Source organism: Charadrius vociferus, unplaced genomic scaffold (assembly GCF_000708025.1).
Source record: "Charadrius vociferus isolate BGI_N301 unplaced genomic scaffold, ASM70802v2 scaffold611, whole genome shotgun sequence".
NCBI classification, from domain to species: domain Eukaryota; kingdom Metazoa; phylum Chordata; class Aves; order Charadriiformes; family Charadriidae; genus Charadrius; species Charadrius vociferus.
The window spans coordinates 902,780-911,949 of record NW_009646844.1 but is presented as its reverse complement, the minus strand read 5'-3'; the positions used below and the strand labels follow the sequence as shown (position 1 = coordinate 911,949).

At 49.3% G+C, this 9,170-nt stretch overlaps 1 protein-coding gene across 1 annotated transcript in view; it reads left to right on the top strand.

The window, feature by feature from the left end:
• The window catches only part of HK1 (hexokinase 1), a 38,014-nt gene that overhangs the window by 17,295 nt on the left and 11,549 nt on the right, over nucleotides 1-9,170 (top strand). The window contains exons 5-10 of the mRNA XM_009893827.1: nucleotides 2,704-2,799; nucleotides 4,051-4,150; nucleotides 4,242-4,425; nucleotides 4,644-4,799; nucleotides 6,742-6,975; nucleotides 8,536-8,840. Of these exons, the coding sequence (XP_009892129.1) occupies nucleotides 2,704-2,799; nucleotides 4,051-4,150; nucleotides 4,242-4,425; nucleotides 4,644-4,799; nucleotides 6,742-6,975; nucleotides 8,536-8,840 (1,075 nt within the window). The remainder of the gene's footprint in view (nucleotides 1-2,703; nucleotides 2,800-4,050; nucleotides 4,151-4,241; nucleotides 4,426-4,643; nucleotides 4,800-6,741; nucleotides 6,976-8,535; nucleotides 8,841-9,170) is intronic.

The following is a 9,170-nucleotide window of genomic DNA, read 5'->3' as shown; positions in this document are numbered from 1 at the left end:
CAGGAATGACTCGGCAGCGTCCTGGTACGGCGTTGCTGTGGCGACGGTGTAGCTAATTAACACAGGAAAGTTAAATCCACACAAAGTGCTGAGAGGTTGCACTGTTACAGCACAACCTGCTTTTTTTCTAGCTTGCAGGTCTCTAGGTTAGGCTGGTCCAACAGCTCCCCAGGTGTTGGTGCTGAGGAGGGCCAGGTGAGGCACGGTTTTTATTACATTTCGTACTTCTAGAGCGATGCTGAGAGCCGAAACCGAGGGTGCTTACTAACGCAGGGTCTGAACGTAGCCCAGAACAGAGCGCTGCCTTTTCCCACATCGGTTCAGAAGAGATGAGTTGATTTTTGGCGCAGCCGTGGTGCCTGGGTAAGGCTCAGGACTACTGACCGCAGCAGAGTCGTGCTCGGGGGGAGACTGTGAATTTGAGTTGCCCTCGTGAAAATGCGTTTGGCTGCATGAAAGGCGCTTGGTGTGTGGGCTGGTGTGCTCAAGCCGGCCAGGATAAGGTCATGCTTGTGTGGGGCCGGGACCGGCAGGGGACACCTGTAGAGACTTGAGATGAGCAGTGGCAGAGTGGACTCTCTTTCTCGGAGAGTTTTTGTCATATTTTGGGCATTTGAAAAATGTGTTTTTCTGGATTCTGTGGGCCAGATTGGTTCCTGGATTGCTGCTTCTGTGAGGCTGGGCTTGCCTGGGTGCTGGTTTCTCATACTTGGTGAGCAGAAGGAGGCAGGGTGGTCCCCTGATTTCTCCGAGACTGACAAGGTGGCACCGCATGGTTGGGTCCCGCTCAACCCTGCTGCACTCCAAGGACTCTTCCCTGCTGCTGGAGAAGCAAAAAATCCTTCCAGCATGGTGGCTGCTCACACTGAGAAGAACTGCTCTCTGCCAGCGTGGTTTGACCTGTTTCCTGAATTATAAAAGTTACGTGGACCAAGGGGCCTTTTGGCCATTAAAGCTGTGCCTGCAGTGTGGGCTTTGCCCATGGTTCTCCCGCGCAGTGGCACAGGCTGTTGCTGGGTTTCAAAATGCTGCTAACAAGGATGGCACAGGGACAAAACTTATGCAAACTGAGTTTTTGTGGTTTAGTGGGAGGAATACCTCCTAGTCTGGAAAGAGCTGCCCTAATCCTCCTGTCCCCTGTAGCTTTGCGGCTAAATGCATAGGGAAGAGTGTGACCAGTAGGTCGAGGGAGGTCATTCTCCCCCTCTCCTCGACACTGGTGAGGCCACAACTGGAATACTGTGTCCAGTTTTGGGCTCCCCAGTTCAAGAGGGACAGGGAACTGCTGGAGCGAGTCCCGCGAAGGACGACTAAGGTGATTGATGGATTGGGGCATCTCCCTTATGAGGAAAGGCTGAGAGCGCTGGGACTCTTTAGCCTGGAGAAGAGAAGGCTGAGGGGAGACCTTACTATGGCATACAAGTATCTAAGGGTGGGCTGAAGGAGGATGGAGCCAGACTCTTCTCGGTGGTTCCCAGTGACAGGACAAGGGGCGATGGGCACAAGTTGGAACATAGGAAGTTCCGTTCCAACACACGGAAAAACTTCTTTACAGTTGGGGTGACAGAGCAGTGGCACAGGCTGCCCAGGGAGGGGGGGGAGTCCCCTTCTCTGGAGGTTTTCAAGACCCGCCTGGATGCAGTCCTGAGTGATGTGCTCCGGGCGATCCTGCTTTAGCAGGGGAGTGGGACTAGATGATCTCTAGAGGTCCCTTCCAACTCTGAAAATTCTGTGATTCTCTGATTCTGTGAAATGCAATCGCAGTTGGGAGGGTGAAACATGCCCAAGACACGTGGTTGATTTTTAAGCTGAGGTATGGGCAAACGTACACCTAGGCAATGGCTTCTTGTGCCTATTGACTTCAGCTTTTCTGGTTTTTCTTTTTCTTCTTGGGCTCTTGTTGCAATAGATGTGAATATTGTGACGGGTATGAAAAGCTGAGCTGATTTGAGTAGTCTTTCCTGTTGACTACTGTCAATGATCTTTTCTTTCTTTTATTATTATTTACTTGTATACTGAATGCTCCAAATCAGCTAGCCATTATCTAAATAGAAAAAAACCCTCAGATGTAGTCCTTACCTTGGGGGGGTTTGCAGGATCTTTGACAGTTTGCAGACAAGGATTTCAATACCAGCATTCCCTTTTTGATCCGTGCTGTAAGTCGGGGACATACATTGCTACATTTCCAGTATTTCCATTTGCCTCGACCCATAAACATGATCCCACAGTGAAACATGCCCGGACAGTTGGGATTCCAGGCAGCAAACGTGCAGCGGTCTGATCCCCGCTGCAGCCGAGTCCTGGGTGTACAAACATCACATCCCTTCTCTTTAGGCAGTCCCGCGCAGTCAGCTTTTTCTGAAAGCAGTCAATTTCCATGGCCCAAAAGGATTAAATGTTTTTCCAAGAAAAAAACTGTCGAGGAGTAGCAGGGAGAAGAGTGGGCTGAAAATGCAAAATGCAAACAAACCATTATCTAGCAAGGGAGGGGAAAACAATTTGCCGTCTTTCAGCTTACTGTAATGAGAATCAAAGACCGCCAATTGTCTCAGGTTGTTAGGTCATACAAGAAAAGAGACCTGGAGATGCATTTGAAGTATAAAATCTTGTTTTTAAGGAGAAAAAAAAAAAAAACAACAACCAACAAATAAATTTGTGTCTTATGGTGGCATTCTGTTGAATATTGCTCTCTTGTTTCATCAGGGTATTCTGATAACCTGGACGAAGCGCTTCAAAGCAAGCGGAGTGGAGGGAGCGGATGTTGTGAGGCTGCTTAACAGGGCCATCAAGAAACGTGGGGTAAATTGTACTTCATTCTTTTTTTAACTCTGTATCGGAGCAAACTGGTGTTTCTTTGTCAGGGACCACCCTTCATGTCACTGATTTAAGTGTGTGATCTGAGTGATGGTGCAGCTCTGCTTTCTCGCATGAAGGTGTGCGGTTTTGCTGTTTGTTGGGAAAAATGGAGCGACATCAGAGTTGCGATGTGGAAGCTGAGATTTTCCTCATAGGACAAAACGGAGCTACTATGGTGTGGCTTGTCGCTGGCAACCTTCAGCAATTTTATCGCTCTCCAAAAACTGAGAAAGTGCTGTGTGTCAGCTTTTCAGCGATACTGACGCATCCCATTCCTGAGAAAATTGTGTCTCATGGTCTGGGCTCAGCTGAGTTGTGCAACTGCCTTGTTTGGGAGCAGGAGAGGGGCGGAATAGAAGAGAAGGGGGATTTCAGGCTCAGTGAGTTTCTCACTGCTGATTTTATAGAGGGTGAAGGTGACCAGGTTGGTGATTTAAATGTATGAAAAGGCACTGAGCGTGAGATGGAATGAATTTGGGTTTGCGTAATACTTGCAGCCAGGCGATATGTTGTCTGCTGAGCATCCAAATTCGTTGGAAACCGGGCAGTATTTGGGCAGTTGTGCGCTCTTAAGCAAACCTGAGTTTTATTGTCTCTGAACAACACTACTATAGTCAGTTACTATCATTAGACTTGGTATCAGGTAGAATAACACACTGAAGAAGCTGGAAAGGAATAAGTGCATGGCATTTGGATAGCTTATTTAATTGCATTATTTGCTAATATTTTGGTGTTCAAATCTTCACTTGAAATAAAACTCCTAGATGTTTTAAGTGAATTCTATGAGAAATAAGTAACTTGGGAATATTTTCTAGATTGACTCCTCAAGCAACTGCATCAAATTACTGGATGATGTTTAACTGCAGAGTTCTTCCCTCCCTCGTGTATAGCCCCCTTCTTTCCTGCGTAAGGGTGCTTATGTGAGAGCAGGTCTTTGCTCTCTAGAATTACGCTACTGCTGTTTTATTGTTTGCCTGGTGCATTAGTCTGCTGCCGTTGTCATCTTGGGTACGTGGGATGGGGAACTGGCAGACGGAACAGGTGATATTTAAAAAGATGAGCTGTGGTATTCAGGCAAATTACTTGTCTCCTGTTCCTTGTGAAATTAGTTGATGTAAGCAAACCGGTGATAAACACAAGCGATGTTTTCCAGAGAAGCCATATGGTCCAACTAACGTTTTGTTCCTCCATCAGGACTACGATGCAGATATCATGGCTGTTGTAAATGACACCGTTGGGACTATGATGACCTGTGGTTTTGATGACCAGCGTTGCGAAGTTGGCTTGATCATTGGTAACGCACATTGCTGCTGCAGCATGCACGTGGCTTTTCTCCCTTTGCCTGGCCTGTTTGGTTAGCACCTTCTGATGTCCTTTCCCTAAAGGCACTGGCACCAACGCCTGCTACATGGAGGAGATGCGGCACATCGACCTGGTGGAAGGGGACGAGGGCAGGATGTGTATTAACACGGAGTGGGGGGCCTTTGGAGATGACGGCTCGCTGGAAGACATCAGGACCGAGTTTGATCGAGAGATCGACCGTGGATCCCTTAATCCTGGGAAGCAGCTGTGAGTGAGGCAGTTATTTGTGCGCTTTGCTTCTTTTGTCTTCCACTCCGTGCTCCCTTTTCCGCTTGTGTTATGAGTTCAGCAGTTCAAGAAGGCTCAGCTTTGCCCATGGTGAGGCAAACTGCACGCTGGGCTGGCTGGTGCAGCGGCACAGCTGGGTTCTGCTTCCCAGTGTTGCCCGTGGACCGCCGGGTGACTGCTGCTGTCCTCTTCTGCAGGTTTGAGAAGATGGTCAGTGGGCTGTACATGGGGGAGCTGGTGAGGCTCATCCTGGTGAAGATGGCCAAGGAGGGGCTGCTCTTTGAGGGGAGAATCACCCCTGAGCTTCTCACCAAAGGGAAGTTTGAGACAAAGCACGTTTCTGCCATAGAAAAGTGAGTACCTCTCCCTTTTCACCCCCTGGGGTTCACAGTGACTCCGAATGTTAACTTTCCAGCATCTCTTTTTGCTTTGTGGGGAGATGTGCTGTGTTGGGGGTGGCTGCCATCCTCCAGGGCAGGTGCTGAGCCGGCATGTAGGGACCCTCAGCAGACAGCCTGTGCCCTCCTCCCTGAGATTTCTTCCTTTTCCTGTGTTGGGAGAAATGATGAAAGCCTACCGGTCTCTGCAGCCTACAGAGTATGGACTGCGCTACCCTCTCACCCTCCTCGCAAAAAACTCAGAAGTTGCTACCCTGCAGCTAAACACGGGAGGGAATTGGCTTAGTGCCTCCTAGCAAATACTTGTGTCGCTCCTTGCTGTATCCACGGGATCGCTGGGCAGAAAGAAAACAAGCATGACAAGGCAGAGCATTCAGTCTCGTAGGCAGTGCCGGGTGCTACATGGCGACCTCTGAGCTATGCGCCAGCTGGTTTCTTATGGTGTCATCACCCCTTTGGTCGGTACTTACTGGCTCTTCCCACCCGCCTGCGTTTTTAAAATTCACATCACTGGGATAGTTTGTACTGTAGTCATTGGGCTGGCTTTTTCTTTTCGAAGTGCTGCTGGTTTTGGTGCACGCGTATAGAGGTTCTGTCGATGGTGAGCACAACGCCAAGGGAACAGCCCGTAAATTCTACAATGCCTGCCCCGTTTTACTCCTGTCCCTGCAGACTGTCTTATCTGAACAGCTTTCCATTAAATGTGTGTGTTCATTCGTCTTACCCACAGAGGTCCCCATAACGGACCAATATAATGTTGAACAACAATGAGAAAAATGCAGTTATTGAGAAATTCAGCAAAATTTGCCCTGAAATCCCACCTCGCTCCCTGAAGAGCACTTTGGTTATAAGTAGGGGGCACATCCCCGTGCAGCTTCAAATTTCTAGCTGATGCTGGCAAGATGCAAGAGTCCTTAAAAAAGATGTATGGAGTGCAGCTAGTAATGACAAGATATACTCCATGTGTTTGTTTGTCTGGGAAATGACCGAGCTGGACGTGGATAAGTTTTGCCAGAAACTTTGCTCTCAGGCTGGGTGCTAATGTGGGAAAATGCAGCTGCGTGAGGCAGAAACTCAGTGAGGTTGTAAAAGTCTGAAAAGAGACCCGCTAGGATGAAATCACTTAGGCAACCTTCGCTCAGGGTTTTGTTTTTCATGCTGGGCTTAATTTATTGAGACATATGAGCAAGCGAGCGTGGGATTAGGTGTACGCTCAGGCCTGTGCTGAATTTTGGGGCTGGTGTGTCCTGCTCCAGCGAGGACAAGCTGTTCCAAGACTAAAGCATCAGTGTAATGAAAAGGCATTTTAATTCCTCCAGGTCTGTAAAACTGCTTGGGATTTGCTGACTTTCTTGGGGGGTGCACTGAAGGAGCTGTCGTGGGGTTGCTGCTCTGCTTCGGGTCCAGTGCTGTTGGACCAACAGCAGCCTGAGCTGCATGCTGTGCTCCTGGGGGCTGGTCCCAGTCCCCTGCTTCGTGCTTTCGAAGTACGAGACTTGGTCTGACCATCTGGCACAAGGAAAATGTGGTCTGTTGTGGTTTCTCAGGTTTCCAGTGGCATGATGTACCTGTTGCCTTGAGGAAAACGAAGCTGAAGGAGGGCAGGCTCTTGGGTGCTTATGGGAGTAATCACGCTGCTCATAGGGTGGCTGCTGTAGGACCTGCGATTGTGTGGTTTGTAGGCAGCATGTTTGCACCAGGAAATGGAAAGCTGTTTCTGGCTGTGAATGAACACGTATTTAGAGCATTTTAACTCAAGCCTCATGGAGCCTTTCTAAGAAATTTTCTAACCCCTTTCTCAAACTGCAGGCAGGGACACCCATGGTTGGATGTGCCTCTGTCCTGCATTTTATGGCTCCCCCTCGAAGGAGTAGCCTTCATTTTTCTCTCTTTGTAGGAGCAAAGAAGGTTTGAATAAAGCCAAAGAAATTTTAACCCGCCTGGGGGTGGAGCCGTCCCACGAGGACTGCATCGCCGTCCAGCACGTCTGCACCATCGTGTCCTTCCGCTCGGCCAACCTGGTGGCCTCCACACTGGGTGCCATCCTCAACCAGCTGCGGGATAACAAAGGGGTTGGCCGCCTCCGGACCACCGTGGGGGTCGACGGCTCCCTCTACAAGATGCATCCGCAGTGAGTCCCACCGCTCCTGGTGTTAAATGCTTTTCATCTTCCACAGCCTCTGGTTTGCAAAGGGTCGAGCATGTAACCCCAAGATGTCACCCAGGCATGTGGTTTGGGTGTGAGATGGGGCACCTGAACCATGAGCATGGGGATTTGGTCTGGGATGGGGAGCTCGGTGGAAAGGAGAGATGTCCTAAGTGGAAGAAGTAGGGACACTATAAAAAAGATTATAAAAAAACCTAACAACAACAAAACTACAAAGAAAAGAACCAAAACTCCAAGTAACTGGATACTGCAGCATCAGTGCAAACTATGGTGGTTTGAGTACATACCTTAAGGGTTCTCAGTAGACCTCTTGGAAGGAGAGTTTCTTTGTACAAAATATTACTTTGTGCCCATGGATTGGGCTTTGAGGAGACCTGCATTAATGCAGTTTGATCTCCATTTTCAATTTAAATTTGGTTGTTTTGAAAATGACTGTGCTGAACCAAATTTTTTTTTTCAAGTCTTTTCTGAAAATATACTTGGAAACCAGGCGGAAAAACCGGTGCTTACATTTCCGTGGCCTTTTCAAAACTGGCTTTGTCTTGTTTTTCCCTATCTTGAAAGTTACACTTTTGGTCAAACAGCTGTTTAGATTTATGTGGAAATCAGCGAGGAAGTTGAGCTCTTCTGCTGTGGGTGTACCTGGTCCTGGTAACAGGGTTGGGTGTGAGTCTTAATGTCAAAAATAACCCCAGTGCTCAAGCCCTAATGGTGCAGATATTTGGGAGTGACTGCTGGCCTGTGTGTGCTGGGAGAGTAGCACCTGCGTAAGGGTTTCCAAGTTCAGGCTAAAGAAATACGCAGTGTGGAGGTGGGATTTATGCACACATGGTAAAAGGCTTTTATTTATTAAATAATAACTATTGATAAAAAGTCAGTCTCCAGTCTCGGCTGTGGGATTTAGCTGTGGGGACCCGACGGGGCGTACAGGATGTACCTTGGATCGGAGCTGGCTGAGAGGGCTGAGTGAGAAAACTTTAGGAAGGAGAAAGATGTTCAAGATTTCATTTTCAGTTTCTCATGATTTGGTTGAAAAAAAAAATTATTATGAAATTATAAAAACCGTAAAATTTTGGCAAACAAAGATTTCCAAGAATGCTATTTTGACTGGCTGTTCCAGATGGGCAGGTCTAGGGTGCATTAAGATAACATACACGGGCAAATTTTGTTTCTGAACTGTTTCCCCACACCATCTAACCCAATGAGTTCAGGACAGGTTGGTGACCCCAGGAGAGGGGATTGGTGCAGCATTTGGAGCCAGCAGGTTTCTCCCACTTTGGGTCGGGTTCAGGGGATGAGACTCTGGTCCCACCCCCCTGCTTTTTGCTGGCTTTTCTTAGAAATTCAGGAGGAAAGAGGCCATAGGGAAGAACCCCATGTGGTTTTCATACTTGGGGGGCTGTAGCTAGTTTGGGGATGATGATTCTCTCTCCCCTGGCAGTCGGTCTGTGTCGGCAGCATAGATTTTGGGGGTGGTGGGGGAGGCCACGCAGACGGCGGGCTTGCAGCCTCCCCTCCCCGCAGGTATGCCCGGCGCTTGCACAAAACCACCCGGCGCTTGGTGCCCGACTCGGAAGTGCGGTTCCTGCTGTCAGAGAGCGGCAGCGGGAAGGGAGCAGCGATGGTGACGGCGGTGGCGTACCGGCTGTCGGAACAGCACCGGCTCATCGACGAGACGCTGGCTGAGTTCAAACTCACCCACGAGCAGCTGCTGCAGGTGAAGAAGAGGATGAGGGCGGAGATGGAAGCGGGGCTGAAGAAGAAGACGCATGAGACTGCCAAAGTGAAGATGCTGCCCACCTTCGTCCGCAGCACACCGGATGGGACAGGTAGCGGCATGGTTTGGCTGTGGGGTGCCCCAAATGGGCTCCTGACAGTGGGGTTTGGGTTTGGTGGAGGGTGAGCAGATCTGGTGGGATGAAGGAGGAGCCTCCTGAGACGTCCAAAGGAGGGAATCACAGCCTGTGCTGCCCTTGTGCCAGTTGTTGGCAGCCTGGCCCCATGTCCTTGCCCCAGGACCTGGGGGGAGAAAACCTATAACTCAAACCCAGCCGAACCTTGTCTGTGCAACCTGGGTAGTTCTTTGCGTTTCAGGGTGGCTGGCCAAATTTCTGCTTTCTCTCAGGGAACAGTTGTGCGGGTCCTCTATCGCTTGATGG